We start from the raw sequence: 17,286 nt of genomic DNA on the forward strand, positions 1-17,286 counted from the left end.
CACTGGTGTTACTGGTGCAGCTGTGGCGTTACCTTTTCACTTCACAGCACCTGCAGACAGACCAGGGGACTGACAAGAGGCAACAGCTATTTACGCTGCCCACTGGTGAGAGATTAAGCCTCAAACTACAGCCAGTATTTTAGGGAACTAAATCATCAACTCGCAAGCCATATAAAGTTAAAAGCCCCAGCAAGTTTGTTACGTACGTAAACAAGTCTGATGCCAGTTCAGTCCTTTATACTTCAATCTTAAAGTTTTTCTGTGGGGCAGAAGCCAGCTTTTACGTGTACAGCTTCTGTTGTAGCAATGTGTACAGGAGACCGATAATCTACCCCCGAGATGTAATTAGTCCTGGCCTATCCCAAAGTAGGAGAAACAACCTGCGTTTTTTTACCTTTTCCAAAGGTAAAGCCCTGCTGCTGTTCTCTGTAGCAAGTAAGACCACAAACAGGATGATATAGATAGCATAAATTCAAATATAATTGTACATCATTTATACCCAAGGCCATGCTATACAACATTATGAACAGAGTAATTCCCCCAGTGGCATCACAATAAGCTTATTTCAAAATCCCTCCACTAGTTTTAGAGATAACTTAGATACCTTCCATTACAAAGAAGTATCAAAATTTCAATAATGCTTTATTAAGGACAGATTAATATGCAGTATTTTTTAAGCTAAAAACTAGAACTAAAAATTTAAGCTTCCATCTGGTCTGAAGCAGAACAAAGTGCTGTCTTCTCTTTACAAGAAATATGGAATACTTTCAAGTATCTTGTTCAAAGATACACAAGGTTTAAAATCTTCTAACTCATTCTACATACATACAGAGAAGTTAGTAGGCATTTAAGTCTCAAACTGCATTAGATGGGCTGACCATGCTGGTGTCCCGGTGAGCGGCTCTCGTGCCACTGGATTCTGAAGCTGTTTCAGTAGCTGCCAATGTAGAATCTGCAAAGTAGAAAATGTCTTGGGTTTGGGTTTTTTTTTGTTTGTTTGGCTGGTTTTTTAAATATCCTCACTGATCTAGTAGAATTTGACTACTATATGCTTTATCTGTCTTAGCTTGTCTGCCCGTATCTCTCGCAAGTCTCCTTCTCAATACTATTTAAAAACTGGTTTTAATATTGGGTTAACAGCAATCCAGAATAAAATTACTTCAACCGTAAAAAGGATCTTCGTAATCTTTTCAGTGCTTTAGACTCGAGCAGACTTAAACAAATACAGCTGCATGTGTGTCAACAAAGCCTGAGAGAGGCAAGCTACTGAATAGCATCCCCATCCTCAGAACGAGAGGTTACAAACCTGAAGCAAGGCTTTCATCTCACTGCAGTCTCGTAATAAGCAAAAGCAGCTCAAGATTAAATGCAAAGCTTCTTGTCAAACAGTTATATTGTCTGTTACGGAAAGCAAGAGGAGGAATGTAGCACCAGCTGAGATAGAAAGGAGAACCCAGATACGCCTAGAATGGGTCAAACACTCTACAGAATTTAGGGCTTTGGGAAAATGCACGAGCCCTTATCTCTCAATTAGAGGAGCTGCCCAACACACAAAAAAATCCACTTTCCTTAATGCAGGTTGTGCCAGTGGCATTGTGAAAGAGCTCTATTGTGAGAGCAGTAAGAAAGAGCTCGGAGGTTTTGAAAGCGGTTTAGAGGAGCTGAATGCACATCATGTGGTTGGTGTTAAGTCATTGATCTGTATGATCAAGTATGTATAGTTAAACCCTCGCTGAGATGAAAGGAGCCGCTCCACATCCTCATCCCACTGTTTCTGAATCTGTAGCCTGAAAGGATACACTATAGCAGCGGAGCTTTGAAAGCCCTTTTCCAAGGGAGAACTGGGACACAAATATAAGCAACTGCTTAGATTCTAGAGCAAAGTGTTGGTCAGAGCTCTCACCTCTCAAACATCTGAGAGCTTGGTTATTATCCGATGTTATTTCCTTCAGACAATTCAGCGTGCACCTAAGACTTCCAGAAGGCAGCAGAGGGGAGTCACGGTCCAGACCTTCTCAGTCCTGGAAGGGCTCTGAACATAAGTACGCACGCCCCAGAGACCTGCCCTGCTCAGCAACATTTACCAGTAGTTACTGGATCTGCTGATCCTGACCCCAACGTTCGCTTTTCTTACCAGAAAAAAAGGTAACACTGGCAGCCAAATGCTAGTCCAAGCACCTTGTGCTATTTAGTCAATTGGAGGGAGGAGGGAAGAAAAGGCAAGAGCAAGTTAGAGAAGACCGTAAATAGCAAAGAAGCATCTAGAATAAAACATAAAAAGCAGAGAAGTACCTAGAATAAAACATCTAGAGAGAAAAGCACAAGGCTGGGTGAAAAAAAGCGGCAGAAAAACTGCAACAGGTTTAGCCACACGCTGTTCCCACTGTCGCACTCTCCCTTGTGGGAGCGAGCGCCTGCCAAAAGCCTGCCATCAATTGATTTTCTCACCTTTGCCTGGCTGTATATCCACAATCATGCAGTCATCATCTTCCTCATCTTCCTCGGTATCTGCCTGAAATCCATCCATCTCCGCAGCTTCAGCCTTAAGGAAAAAAAGGTACCAGCCGCGTATCAGCAAGCTGACGGTGCTAACGTGCGAGAGCACGCACAGCCAGTGCTGGGAAGGGCTACCGCGGGCACTCCTCACGATCCGGACTCAGCACAGTCTGATCAGTTGGGCACATTTGTAGGGAAGAAAAATAAGCAATCTCTGGCTTCAACAGACACTGACTTTTGATAAAGGGCCTCATCTGCGATGGCGCGTACAGCAGGAAGCACGCCAAGCTTCTGCTCCAAGATGTTTCGCTATTACACAACGGGATGAACAGCCTACACATCGAAAAGTCGGTTCAAACCTTAATTGAAATCTGACTTAGTTTTGTTGGTTGTTTTGGAAGGGAAATCTTCCCCCCCCGCCGCTGATTAGCTTGGATGCTTTCTTCCTTCTGCAGATGGAAAACGACTTTTGCTTGTCAAGTTTCAATCGTGTTCTCCCCCCAACTCCTCCTCATCTTTGCCAATTAGCTTTTCTTCAGGGAGGGGCGACAGTTCTTCCCTTGATGACCCTATTTTCTGCCATGGGAGCAGCACAAAGTACTCATTTTGAGTTGAGAAAAATCAATCCAAGGAGTGATACAAACTGAAGGTGCCCAGCAGCTGCGAGTGGTTTTGGTTTTGTTTTTCCCCCAGCTGGAACTGTGGAATGAAAATCTCAGACCTAGAACCTGGTCCCCACCCCCTACAAGCTGGTCCAAGAGAAGAAATTTTAAATTTACATCTTTCATTAAAGTCGGAGTTCTCAGATTAAGTATTCCCCTCCTACACGTGTGCAGGTACTGCCCACTTCAGTACCGAGTTCTTCTCTCTCCACAGTTTATGTAAGTGCAGCTTTACTTACACGAGTCCTGGCGTGAGCTTCATGGCAGAGCAACACGTGCCAGGGGCAGGGAACCTGGCAGCCTTCACCTACCCATGGCTCCTGGGCTCTCCCCAGGCCCCAGCGTCGCTCGACAGGGAGGAAGGGATCTCAATACCTGAGCAGTGCTGATTTAGACATCAGGCATGAAAAGGCTTTCAGGACTGTGACACCTTTGCTCCGAGCTGCGCTGCGTCACACCTCACAAGCGCAGCTTGAAGATGCTTTTGAAAGCTTTGAAGAATTCAGGCTGGTGATGTAATTCTACTAAAAGCCTTTGTTTTGCTATTTCTGCTCAAGTAATCGGTTCTAAGCAGAATTTCCAGTGGGTGCCAAGCAGAGATTTTTATCTCTGCCTTTATTTAGTGTATAAGAAAAAACCCAAGCAGATGGAGTTTGGGGGCTGAACAGCTTCTCACAAGTCTCTGATCCCTATCAATACTTGAATGCAGAGCTTTTTCAGTAGAAAAGCCAAAGAAGCCAAGAATAAAGTGGGAAGGAAAAGCATAAAAAGCCTCATCTGTGGCTTCTTTCCTCACCCCCGTGTCCACAGGGGATGAGGAATAAATCCACTGACAGTGCCAACCCTGCCCCACCTGTAGGTTTGGAGGCAAACAGCTGATAACAGCAAGCTTCAGGACCTAAAGCCTTACTGCCCGAAATGCACGACAGAGCATCACACAGCTAAAGCACCAATCACATACTTTTCAGTCATCCTTTTGGATGATTAAGCTCTTAATACTACCTGTGGTTACCCTGAAAAGCAGAAGCAAACAATAGGGAGACCACAACAAAGCTTAGAGCTGGAGTAGAAACTACTGCAAATCCAGCTCATTTTGTTCCTATGAATTTTTTTTTTTTTAAACCAGCTCTTGAAATTCAGCTTTATGTACGACAGCATAAGCCGGAGACTTCACAGACTATTACGGGTTGAGTTGCAGCACTTAGGAACCACATTTCATCAGTACACATGCAACTGATGTAAGTCACCAGCTCAGGCTATACATCTGGCAGCCATACACACACATAAAAACCTGCCTACAAATTATACGCAGCTGTAAAACCAAGGCCAAGCAGACACTCGGAAACTATTCACAGCTTGGATGCAATCACTGCCAAATAGCAGAAAATGGAAGAACAGCAGGAGAGCAACATTTCAAACGGAATAGACAGTCCAAGCTGGAGAGGCACAAAAGAAATCCATCTCTTTAGAGTCACATAATTTCACTCCTTTCCCCACAAAAAGGGTGGGTTTTGTATGAAGATCTGTAGCTTAATATTTTGACTCTGCTCATGGCAGATCTAGGCCAATCTGGGAGGCATGCCAGGACGCTCGCCTACTGAAGACACACATTCCCGTTGTTCTTTAGTGAGGAAGAGCACCACAAAAGGAACTCACCTGTTCTGCATCCCGAGGCCTTTTCATGAATTTAGTGATGGACATGCTTCCGGTGGGCTTCCTCTTTACCGACATGGGGGTGGTCTGCAGGACAGCCACGCCTGGCACGCTGCCACCCTCCTCCTTCCCCGAAGAAGGGACTTGCGTGACGTAGTTCCATTGACAAGGGACGGGGAGATGCTCTTGATCAAAACTCTTCAGCACCTCCGAGTGGACGTACCAGCACATCCTATATTCAGGTCTCTTCTCGTACACAGAGTTCTCAGAAATGATTCGCTTTAGCCTGGCCTTGGAAGGGACACCGCTGTCCTCGCCAACAGGCGTCTGCGGCCGGGAGGTGTGGGGGCTCGCAGGGCTCGTGTCACTACAGTCAGCAGCTGCAGTCACGTCACTGAACAGTCCTTGCCGGCAACACTCCTGGAATTCCTGGATGATCACTTTGCTCCCGTTCACGTTGCCGTGCAGCAGCGGCAGAAGTTGGCCAAGGACTGCAGAGAAAAAAGGATGCACAAAGGTTGTGGGGAAGAACTGTTTAAAGGTCAGGAAAAGCCGGGCTGACATAACCTATCAGTACACGTGCTCCAGAAAGAAGGCAAATAGGCCGAGATTAATTTTAGGGATCGTAACAGGAGTTAAATTTGATGTAGAAAAGTCACCTTCAATAATGACAATACCCTGAAGTGAAAGCTTCAACCCCTGTTCTAGCCTTCATGTGCATTATTCACACCCATGTGTTAATCAGGCACAGGAGATACTCAGTACTGAAACCTGTCACACAAACTAAATCCTCTCCCCCTGAGCAATAAACGGGTCAATGGGCTCGAGCGCTTCCAGTAAGCAGTCCTAAATCTCAGTCTACTGAAGTCTTGTTGGCTTTATTTCCTAGATTATCTAGAGCAAGAGTTTTTGGAGAGCATAACTAAGGCCATACCAGACACAATGCCGGAAAACTCCTTTCCAAGAACTCTCATAGAGATTCCTTGGATTTCAGGCTTGTCAAACAGGTCATTCTGAATTTGATGCTCAATACAAAAATCTATTCCCTCCAAAGCAGAGTACAACAGTGCATAAGTACAACTATTTAGCCCTTCAGGTCTTACTTTGCTGATCTTTTGCTCTTTTTTTGCTACATTTCTGTATCTGCTGTTCTTCCTCTGCAACAGGTGAATCCAGGATACATGCTGTGAACTGCTGGAGAACCTTTAGGTCCGCATTTGTGCCGCTGTCATTTTCTGCACTTTCCCAGACGCAGCCAATTTTCACAGGCTGTAGAACATGGAACCTCTTCCCCTTGGCCATCAGTTCGTCCCACTCCTTCGCTTTCAGCTTTTGACGAACCTTCTGATTCTCCGGATCGCACTCCTAAAGCCACAGGCGAGAAAGAACTCGATACATCCATTCCAGGGAAAAGAAAAAAAAAAGCTTTTTAAACCCAGCTTTTTACCGTGTTCCCTGAGCTAGAGAAGTCTGCGCCTGAACCATGCAGATCTGAGAGGAGTTACATCACTGCCAAGACTACACGCTTTCTTCCTCTGCCAATATTTATTACCCGATTCATTGGAAACAGAGATGGAAATCCAGTGACACCCAGTTCACTTACTTCTGTCACTCCTTCATCTTCAGATAGGTACCCATGGGGTACAAAAAAACCATCGTCATCATCTTCATCCTCTCCCTCCTCTTCATCATCCTAAAAATAAAACTCTGCTTATTAGAAATTACACCGACAAGTGCAATTGGTTGCGAAAGCTAATTCTCAGCATGCGGAATCCTTACCCCTTCACTATGGGAGAGACTTTCTCCAGGTTCCTCCTCTTCCCATTCTTCATCGCTATCTACTTCGTAGTCCAGTAGTTTCTAAAACACACACCAACATGCCATTTCTGTAAGTAATTTGAAAGCACGACACCAGACCCCATTCAGGGTTTCAAAACTCAGCAGCAAGAGGGAACATGCAAGTGGGTCAGAAATCCCAGAGAAGAGGTGAACCTGACCAACCGCATATTCACTTCAAGAGCATAAAGAAAGAAAAGAGTCCAAGCAGACTGCCCGTGAGGTGCTTACACTGTCCTTTGACCAAGGATTCCTGGGACGGATCATAGTGGTTTTCTTGTTCCATGTGCCCCAGTACGCAGGACGGTGATTCTCACAAAACTGCAGAAGTTTCATTCTACCAAATTTCCCCCTTTCAGGAACAGCATCTGTTTTGCAGTTATCCACTACCACCACGTCACTGTTAAAACAAGAGGCCATCTTCAGTACTTACAGAACACTCCCCTGCTGCTCAGGAAAACATCTTATAGAAAACTTCAGTTCAGCCACAATACCAACCCAGAGCTTGAGTTCATTAGAACAGACACTCCCGATTCGCTTGCAAGAACATGAGTTCCAGACAAGGCACCTCCCTCCAGAACAGCACCTCCGTTTTAGCTATCAGTACGTTTACTTTTTAAAACTATTAAACACCACTAAGGGCCAGCAGTGTCCAGCGCTGAAAGGCAGCTGCCCGAAGCGCAAGATTTCCTGCAGGGAAGGATTTAAGAAGCATTGTATGGAATGAAGGAAATCTACATCATAACGTACTGCTCCCCGTGGAAAAAATTCTCATACAAAATGAGTATTCAGAGAAAAGCTCCATCTTTCCATCGTCTCCAATATTAGAGTAAGACTACCTCGAAAGCATTCTGCAGTTCCTTACATAAAACAAAGTGAAGAAAACCCCCAAAACACAGACTAACCTGTTTACTATGTCGGCACTCTTATTGACAAAAGTAGGTCCAGTTCTACGTGGTTTACGACACTTTAGATCCCTCAAGAAAGAAACTTCACTACTCTGCGCCCGCAGGAGCTTATCCAGCTGTTCTAAGAAGTCTGGATCCAGGGCAATACGACAGAGGGGAGCTAAGACCATGTTCTCCTTAATTTCAAAAGGAGCAAACTTTCCACAAGAGCCAGCAAGAATCTGAAATATTAAGTGCGGATCGTTAGGGTCTGAACACCTGAGAAACTGCAGTACCAACACATTCAAGATACACAACAAGCCTCAATACCAGGTGCTGATGTCTGAGTGAAGATTTAGGTTAAGCCCTTCCTATCTGAGACTCCAGGAGATCTTCTCAAGGGAATCTAGGTCTTTACAGCCAACACAGCAGAAGACAGAGCTGAGATTTTTACTAAAGCAACTACAAACTTCTTCTGTAGTCTCTGCTCTGGCCACAGACTTTTTTTTAAATCCTTTACCCTTTTGAAATTAGGAAGTAAGAAATACTAATGCTTTGTCCACCTAAGCAGCTCTAAGGGACAGATCAGAAGGAAATCAGTGTCTTCGTTAGACAACAACTAATGAAAGACCAACAAAATGCAGGAATAGCAATACCTCACCTTCGGGGCTTGTGGAGTCTTTGGTTTCTGGAAGAACCTCGTAATTTCTGCTTTCTGTGCATTAATACGCTGAAATCAGAATCAAAATGCAAATTATAAACACAAAGGTAGGACAAGGCCTTATAATTCAAGGTGAGCTCATGCATGACTCAACTTCAAATCTAGTGAGGCACAAAGCAAAGTTCAGTTATCTACCAGCTCCCGTAACTCAACAAAAAATTGTCTTCTCTAACACACCTCTGTGGATTCCAATGTCATTGCTAAGACAAAGGATAGAGTTCACTCACGGGCATTGGAAAAACAAATGCAGAAAAGACTAACAGGTAAATGCAAAGACGCCAACACATACGAAGGTAACGGACAAGAAACCTGCACGATATAGCACCACCAGATCAGTCTGGACAGGCTGCATCCCAAATGGACATGCTCGCTCCCGAGCGGCACGACCTTGAGAGGGGCACCAAGGCAGGGGACGCTGCCTGGAGAACCGCAGTAGCTGTGGGAGCCCCGCTGTGAATGGCTCAGCGGCCGTCGGCAGGGTGCCAGGGAGCCCATTAACATCATTTCACCACAGCAGAAGAATTTAGAGACAAGCTAGAGGAAGCATTTACCTTTTCCTCCTCTCTTAACCGTTTCTCCTCTTCTTTCTTTCTCTTCTCCTCAAGTTTTGCCCTTTAATATAAAGTTCATTTTAATTGTCACAAATCATCAAGTGTTTATTTGCACTAGGGAAGAGGTGAGAAGCCCCAGACCTTGACTAAGACCCTATCATGCTAGGCAAGAAGATAATCTATTAATTCAGTCAAGGACCATACTTGGTTAAGCGTACAGAAGACTCTCTTCATTCCTTCTAGAGTAAATATTGACCTGTTTTAGCCACAAAGTAGCTAGGCTGCTTCAAGTTTCCCTGAATAGCAGGAAAGGGTATGGTATTATCAAGTTACAAGCAACTTCCTCAACAGACAGGGCACCAGTGCCAGCAAATTGCAAAAGTACAAGCAAGACTGATCATGAAGGGAAAACTCAGTGGAGCATGACAGCTCTTTTCAGCCATTTCAAATCAGAAGCCCGGGTCAGCCTGCAAGCAAAAAGTACTGCTGAGACTGGGGTCTGGCGTACGCAGTCTTTCAAGCATTTAAAGTCCATCCCGTGACAGAGGCACGTGCTGTTTGACCAGTATAGCCTCCAGAAGGGACAGTTAGGGAGGGTGTGGAAAGGTGCTCACATCATTACACATTACTCCCCAGGACCTGCAGAAACCAAGCCACTTACTCTAAAGCTTCCTGCCTCTCCTTGCGCTTCTCTTCCTTCACTCTCAGCTTCTCAGCTTTCTCCTTTTCTTCTTTTTCTTTCTTTTCTCTCCTTTCTTTCTCTTTCAACTCTTTCTCTTCTTCTTTCTTCTTCTTCGCCTCCTCCTTGGCTCGCTCTTTTGCAGCTTTCGCCTCTTCCTTCAGCCTTCCCTTTTCTTCTCTTTCTGCTTGCAACTTCTGCAGCTTGTCCGCGCGCTCCTGATCCTGGGTCAGAAACAAGCCATTGAGCAAGTTGCCTTTTTCTACACAGTAATAGCTGCTGGCATAACAACTAAGGACTGCATTTCTTCAGCTGCAATCCTTGCACCCACCCAGCGCTTGACCTGCAGCATCGTTTCTAGCTATCACAGGACACGAGGTTATTAACCGCAGCTACCTGTTGCCTCAGCCAGCTGAGCTACCTTGTACTGCCTCTCTGAAGGGATTAATTGTTCTTTTCTCCTAACAAATGGAGGCGTTCTGATTTTCTAAGCATCAAGGAAAGCTTTGTATTCTACTTGCTTTATGTTTGAGTCATCTTCATTACCAATGTAGCATTATGGAAAGTTATATGGGAATTTTAAAAAATTATTTTTTAATTTAAGATTTCAGATTGTTTCCAAAATACTTTCTTTGGAAATACATACCTCACGAGCTAAGCTTTCATGCTTTTATATCGATGTAGAGCTACAATGGTATAAGTTTGAAAAGTGAATTTGATCTGATTTTGCATTATAAACCCATAAGGATTTTCCGACAATGTTTTTCACTGTCTCAGGCAGTAATGCCGGCCTCCAAACTCTGGATTGTGCAGCTGCTTTATAAGACCTGGAGCTCGCAAAAAAACTCTCACTTGTGTTAGTCCTTGTTAGATAATCAGACAACACCAGGCGCTCTAAGCGTATCTAAGGGGCACTATGGGGGAAGATGACATTGAAAATGTTGCTGTTCACAGTATTTCCTCCCAAGGCAACTGAAATTCTCGTTATGGGTCTACTGACACAGAAAGGAGAACGCGGAACGCTTACTAAAAAAATGACAAATTCAAGAAAGACAGCTTCCCTACGTTGTAGGCTTTGGTGACTTCACCAGGAAACCAGGGTATGTCTGTGCTCAGACACACAAACATCCTCACTGTGTATTTTCAGTTTTGTTTTATTTATTTCACATCTCTTCTTGGCAACGTCAAGACTTACTGAACAGTGTCACAGTGTACAAATAACTGCAGAAGGCAACCAACACACAAAATGGTGCCAATGGTAAAAAAAAAAACAAACAACAGTATTGTCAGAACTGAGTCATGGTAATCAGTGAAGAACTACTGGGTAGTTTGGAAAATGGTGTGAAGTTAACAGCAAGATTGGCGGGTCTATTTAGTTTTTAGCGTAATAAAGCTTCCATTCTCATCTCATCTCCCTCACATTACTGCTATTTTTAAACCACATATAGAATGGAAGAACACAACAGATTGGACTTCTATATGGGGCGCTGTAAACAGCGAGCATCTCGGGAGCAGGCTCCACCACATATAGCTTATGTAAAACACACAACAGTCCCCTGCCAACTTTATAAATTAGTTATTAAGAAACCCAATAAGAATTCCTAAGCACAGGCCTTCCCAGCTGCAGTTAAAATAACACACCCAGTCTTCCAGCAGGCAAAGCCCACTCACACAGCACTGACTGTTCAAGAACTCCATGTGATCCATCAGCCTCCTTTATATTTAGCGTTTCATGACTGAAAGCGGAATGGACAGCAAAATTATCGCACCGCTGTTTTGTTACAGAACAGAGTTTGCTGACTAGCTGCATTCAAGCAAACAGAGACCGAAGCTTGAGCGTTTCCTGCAGCGACATCCAACAGGTTCTTCAGCAAGCCATAAACACAGCGGCCCATTTGCCTCACTTATTAATGAAGAGCAGACCCTACGTTTTGTGACTTAAAAGGGGGAAGGGTGAGAATGACGAAGCAGGAACCAGCCTTAAATAGAAGGCTCTTGAAGATTTCACTTGTATCTGTCCACTTAGCAGGCTGCACCTACCCTCTCAGGAAGGGTTTGGAAAAAAAAAAAAATCTCAAAAGCATTTTGACAAGCAGTCAGCAACATTTACAGTTTCTTAATATCTTACCAAAGCGCACAGAAATGCGGTGCAGGCCGCCCACACTTCATTACATATGCATTAAGAAGCTTTGGAAGGAGCCAAGTACTTTAACTGCATGCATTAAGATTCTTCCATATTCATCAGTGAGGGAAACCGGGAAAAGAGATGTTATAAGCGGACTAAGATGAAACGCAAAGGGCTTTGCTTACTATTCAATGCAAAAGCACAGCAGGTTAACTTTCTATGTCAGTGAAAATGCCTTACTCTTTGCAATCTCAGCTTCTCCTTCTCTGCCGAACTTTTGTGGAATTTCTGAGACACCTGGAATTACAAAACGCAAGTTTTAGAGATCCACATCATTCCCTTTCCACGAGGCACTAGAACTCTTACTAAAAGAACAGCAAGCTTCGGCTGAATTATATTAACATTGTTCTTGCAGATTAGTATATTCAGCAACTTAAGTATTCCTTCAGCGGAGGATCTAAGAATACACAGTTCAAGCATATCTAATCTCCCTGATTTACATTTAAGCCTGAATACATCTAAATGCTTCAGTTTACATTAAGTCCTCGTTGTTACCAAATTTTGCACAAACAAATCCCTCTAGTCTACGCAGTTCTAAAGTATCATTTGCAAAGGAATATCATGTGCAGAAAAACAAACAGAAGCTCGAGCTGCTCCAAATCACGGGAGCACAACAGAGGACATTTAATTATAGCAAAGTCACTTCCTTCGAGTTAAACTTGTTTGGGTGCTTTTTTTTTTTTTTTTTTTGCACCCTACCACTTACTCATGCTATGATATCGAGATATAACTTCCTGAACACAAGGACTATTATCCATGTTTTAACACTGTTTCTTCTTGTAATCATAGCCCTCTTGCTCTTCCACTAGCATCAGCGCATCAACCCTTAGTTCCCAATAGGTCACACTTCTCATTTCTCTTAAAGCTGTTATTTATAGTGGGAACAATGTATGTTATGTTTACGAGCATTGTTCGTTGACTGGTCAAAGGCTCGATTTGTCAATATTTCAGCATATTATGGCTCAGTTTCTTGTATCTCCCCCTTCCTTCTCCTGCTATTCGCAGTACAAGGTACCACGTTCATCCCTGTGATTAACAGGCTAACACAGACCACCTGCTTTATTTTCTGTACTCACAGACATTCAAGTTTACACAGTGCAAACCTGTATCAGGAGATTCTGTATTTATCTGACACAAAAGAAGAGTTCTTTCAACTGGGAGCTTTAGTTTATCAGGGCTGTTTCCACCTAGGAAAACAAACACGCCAGGACAGGCAACCGTGCAGGTCGAGGTGCAGGCCTCCCATTTGGGCGAGCACCACCCGAGCTGTTCCTACCCCACCTCGCGCCACGGGAAACCAATAACTTGTTTGCGTTATTGTATTACATCAGGAGTCAAGTGCTTTTTTTGTTTGCTCTGCCACCCTAGAAATACTTCATGCCTGCTTGAGTTGATGTATTTATTTTAGAGATGAAAGATTGCAAGTTTTAACAGTGTAAGAATTGATCATTTTTCTTGATAAGCATGCAGTAGAAGACACAGAAGACCTGTCCCATCCTGAGCTCCAAGCCCCAGCTAACTCATCCATACCTCTTCCAGGCCAGAAAGGTTTTTTCCTCACCTGTGGGACACTCTCCTTAAACCCCAGGGGGATAGTTAGGGAAAATCTTTCTTAAAAGGCTCACGATGGCATAAGCAGGAAGGCTACCAGCTGCTCCACCACTTCACCCTCATTTACCTGAGCCACAGCCTCAATCCTCCACCCCAGCAGCACAACTTCAACCCGCCCCTCAATACCTTCCTCATTTTCCCCTCTAGTTGAGCAAAACAAATGCACCGGTCAGATAGTCCAGCCTAACCGTAGTCGAGGCTTAGCTACAGCACCCAAGCACATTCACCAGGACTGCTCCGCTTCACAGGTTTCACCATGGCCGACTGTGCCCCCCCGAGAAACCCCTGCTCTACACCTCCACTCCTCTCTTCCCCAAAATGGTTGAGCGGTGAACAGGCATTTGAGGCACGTGTTTCAGCCACCTGCACAGATACTGTTGTCCTGAGAAGCTTCCCCTTCAACACAGAACCAAAAATCACAACGTTTTGGGGTCTCCTGCTGGAGCAGAGGTATTAAACTGGAACCAAGACCACAACCGACCAGCTCATACAGAGCTAATTTCAAGGTGTTCCCTCTTGCGCTCCAGCCTTCACTGCCCAACAGCATCGCGCGTCCCCAGGAGCGCCATATGCACGGTGACTTTTCCCCGCAGCAGCTCCCCGCACTTGATGGCACACCCGTAACAAGACAGCTGAGAGCACAAGCTCTGTACGCTCAGTTCAGAGAAACAGAGGCTCGCCTGACTCGTCCTCCATCCCCACAGACAGATCTGCAGTTCCACTGATGCGCTGTAGTTTCAACTTAAAGCGTTTTCTACGCCACAGTTGCAGAAATTCAGAGCTTGGAAAGTATCTGCACTGACAGGTACTGGGGTAACGTCCTCTCACAGCAGCTTCATCAAGGATAGATTAGAGGTTGTAAAATATCACCTAATGGACAAAACTGCTTTTGGACATTGTCCTTATCCCAATTACCAAAACGCTAAGTCCCAGGGCATGCACTTCATGAGCACTTCATAAAAAAAAAAAAAATATATAAAATGAACCTGTAACAGAGTTCAAAGTTACATTCACGCAATGGAAATACACCAGCAGCTCAAAACCAAGCAAGATTTAAATTCTTTAGCTATAGGATTTAAAAGAAGATTCAAAAGGGCAATAATTCAGTTATGTTGTTAATAAATCAACACCACCTTCCATACACTTCTCAGGATCTTTGTGAATATCCTATTCATCCTTTTCACAAGCGCACGAAACCATACAACCCATCTGCAACACAACAGCTTTTAAAACAACCCAAGAAAAGAGACCAACCTTCCTAACAGGCGTTGAGGCAGCTAAAGGACTAGTATTTCTCTTTGTTTCTGCAGCAGGCTGCACCTCAGGCGAGCTCACAGAGCGAGAGCTTAGCGAGGAGTTGGTAAGTCCAGAGTCTCCTTCGTGAGACGATTCCATGGTCTCATTTTCCGACGTGACGCTTCCATCCAGAGAAGCGACTTGGGGAGATTTTGCAGTCATAATATCCTCCAGGAGCACTACAGGCATCTTCCCCTCAAAGATGACATCCTTCAGTTCGCTCTGGTTTACCTTCATGTTTTCCACGCTGTTACACTCTGTTAACCCGGAACGCGACTGGATTCCATCTACCAAATCTTCATCTTTACTCGCTACAGCTTCGCACTGCGCATCAGTCTCCACTGAATCATCCGTTTGGCTACTCTGAGCGGAATTCAGGCAACTCAACTGGTTTATCTCCTTTCCTAACGTACCGTTAGTTATAGCTATGGATGAAGATGCTTTTGAATCAAAATTAACATGGCCTACGTCATCACTTAGTCTATGGCTAGAGCCCTTTGTCAGGTCAATAACAATTACAGTTTCGTTTGTGTCACCTTTTGTGTTTTTCTGTATAAAATGGTCTAACGGACCCTTTCCGTTGACGAGTTTTGAAGAAAAATTCACATCTGAGTCCAGCTGGCAGTCATTCTCCACGTTGTCCAGGGATGCGCGTGATGTATCTAGGGAGGAATCCTTACTTGGACTAAAACCACTTTGTGAGCTCTTTACTTTTTTGACTTCTGAATCTGCATCGTATTTTTCCTTTGGTACAGGATTCAAACGTTTGAACGGCAACCGTGCTGAAACAACATTTTATTATTTTAGTCACATCACGCAAAACACTGGGGAGGGGGGAAGGGGAGGAACCAATATCAAGTTATCAGTTCTTAAGTGCAAGAATTGAAACAGATTAGCCGGTCCGTGCCGGTTTATTACTGCAAAGCCAATATATTTCACAAAATCAGGTCTGACACCTTCTTAGCGCGCTAAGGCCGCGCCAGGTGACAGACGCTCCCTCTGCAGTCTCACCTTGTACGAGCTTCCGCGGAGGAACAGCTGCTTTGTCTCTGCACTCCATGGCTGTGAGGGAAAAACGTAACAAATAAACACCCGTGAGACCTTCCCGGTGAGCTACCGGCTTCCCCGAGACAGCCGAGCGGCGGCAGCGCCCGACAGCTCTCCCCAGGGCAGAGCGCGGGCACGGCGAGGCCGGACAAAGGGGCCGGGGCCAGCCCCGCCGGCACCCCGGGGGCTGAGGGGATCCTCGCACCCGCCGGGCCTCAGGCCGCCGGGTACCGGACCCCCCGCTGGGGTCGGGCCGAGGGAAGGGGCGCTGGGCAGACAGGAGGCGGCGGGTGAGGCGCCGGGGCGGGCTCGGGCCTGGTTCCGGGGCGCGGCAGCGGCTGCCGGGCCTCCTTTGTTACCCCGGGAAAGGCCCCGCGCACCCCGCGGCCCAACCGCCGCCGGAAACCGCACCGCGTCCCGGCCCCGCCGCCTACCCCAGGTCGGCCCTACCTGCCACGGCGGGCGCCGCGGCTCCCGCCGCTCCTCCGGCGGCGGCGACGGCCGATCCGTCCCGGCCCGTCCCGTCCGGTCCCGCCCCGGGGGCTCCCGCTCGTATTTGGCGGGAGCCGGGGCGACCCCGCGCCTCGCCGCGCTGATAGGCGGAGCGCCCCCACGTGACCCGCCCTTCCGCCCGCCCCGCCCCCGTCTCGCGAGGAGGGTGGGAGGGAAGCTCGGCGCCCGGCCTCGCCGCTGCCTTCCGATTGGCTAGTGCGACGGCCGTCGCTGACTGGCGGCAGCGGATGCCAGTCTGGCCCGCTGAAGGCCATGATTGGACAGCTGGGTGAGGGCCGGCGGGGTGCCGCTGGGTCCTTACGCCTGGGCTCGAGGCCTGCCTGCTCGCCGGGCTGGAGCCGGGGCAGCGGCGGTGCGGCCCCGGGGCCGGCTCCGGAGAGGTCGGGGCGGCCTTTCCGCACCACTGGGCAGAAGGGCGGAGCCGCCCGCCGCGCTGCGCCACTGAGGGGGCCCGAGCCAGGCCGCGAAATGGCGGCAGCGCCGCTGGCCAATGAGCGATCGCCGCTGCGGCGCGCAGGCGCAGAGGGGGCGGGCGGCTGCCGCGAGGGATTCTGGGAGTTGTAGTTCGGCGGCGCGGTGCCCCGGTGCCACCGCAGATGCGCCCCGCGTCCTGTCCCGGCCTGGCCGTCCCGCGTCCCACCCGCTTTCCCCTCCCTGCAGCCCGGGCTCGGGCGGTGCCGGGCCCCTCAGCTTGGCAGGTGTGGGGGCCGGGCCCCCCCCGGGCTGCGGGTCCCCAGCTCTGCCTGCGGCGCGGCTGCCGCCTTTCCCCTTCCTCCTCGCCTCTCCTCAGGGCCCGCGTTCCCTCCGGTTCAGCGCTTTACCCCCACACCAGCGGTATTTTAGGGGATGCAGGTGGCGGCTGCCCCTTTCCTGTGGAAAGTTACGTTGCCCCGCCGCTGCAGAGCCGCCAACGGTTGTTTTTCACATCCCCCCTCACGCACAGCCGGGCTCCCGACAGCCGGAGATGGCGCTGTCACGCACCGAGCCGCGACACCGGCGCCTTTGCCGGGGACGATGGCAAGCGCATGGCGGTGTGCGGCAGCCCGAGCGAGCCTGGCCGGGCGCCAGCTTGCAGAAAGCTGTGACTATAGTGGAGAGATAGGACGCGACAAGACCGGTCACCCCTGCTGTCGCGACAGAGCCCCCGCG

The 17,286-nt window shown here is 47.3% G+C and overlaps 1 protein-coding gene across 3 annotated transcripts; it reads right to left on the reverse strand.

Annotated features, from left to right (window-relative positions):
- Positions 1 to 61: 61 nt before the first annotated feature.
- Positions 62 to 16,574, reverse strand: CHAF1A (chromatin assembly factor 1 subunit A). 3 transcript variants are annotated; one of them, XM_087769077.1, is made up of 15 exons: positions 16,439 to 16,574; positions 15,589 to 15,639; positions 14,536 to 15,359; positions 11,851 to 11,907; positions 9,468 to 9,709; positions 8,807 to 8,867; positions 8,196 to 8,264; positions 7,553 to 7,776; positions 6,879 to 7,047; positions 6,591 to 6,671; positions 6,415 to 6,504; positions 5,915 to 6,176; positions 4,815 to 5,302; positions 2,449 to 2,542; positions 62 to 952 (listed from the first exon to the last, which is right to left on the reverse strand). In XM_087769077.1, the coding sequence occupies exons 2-15, from the start codon at positions 15,635 to 15,637 to the stop codon at positions 855 to 857; spliced, it is 2,808 nt and encodes a 935-aa protein (XP_087625203.1). In that variant the 5' UTR covers positions 15,638 to 15,639; positions 16,439 to 16,574; the 3' UTR covers positions 62 to 854. The 3 variants fall into 3 exon arrangements, with proteins under 3 accessions (XP_087625203.1, XP_087625202.1, XP_087625204.1); XM_087769076.1 differs by lacking the exon at positions 16,439 to 16,574 and adding an exon at positions 16,075 to 16,241; XM_087769078.1 differs by lacking the exon at positions 16,439 to 16,574 and adding an exon at positions 16,075 to 16,241 and having other exon boundaries at positions 62 to 2,021.
- Positions 16,575 to 17,286: the final 712 nt, after the last annotated feature.

Source organism: Nipponia nippon, unplaced genomic scaffold, assembly GCF_047370975.1.
Source record: "Nipponia nippon isolate SJK-2023a ecotype South Korea unplaced genomic scaffold, ASM4737097v1 scaffold_31, whole genome shotgun sequence".
NCBI lineage: Eukaryota > Metazoa > Chordata > Aves > Pelecaniformes > Threskiornithidae > Nipponia > Nipponia nippon.

Excerpts from the sequence above, each read along its gene's own strand:
- CHAF1A (XM_087769077.1), bottom strand. The coding sequence starts at position 15,637 with ATGGAGTGCAGAGACAAAGCAGCTGTTCCTCCGCGGAAGCTCGTACAA. Across the intron at positions 6,505-6,590 it reads GTCTCTCCCATAGTGAAGGG|GATGATGAAGAGGAGGGAGA; the intron begins GTAAGGATTCCG and ends TTTTATTTTTAG. Across the intron at positions 5,303-5,914 it reads AAGAGCAAAAGATCAGCAAA|TCCTTGGCCAACTTCTGCCG; the intron begins GTAAGACCTGAA and ends TTTTCTCTGCAG.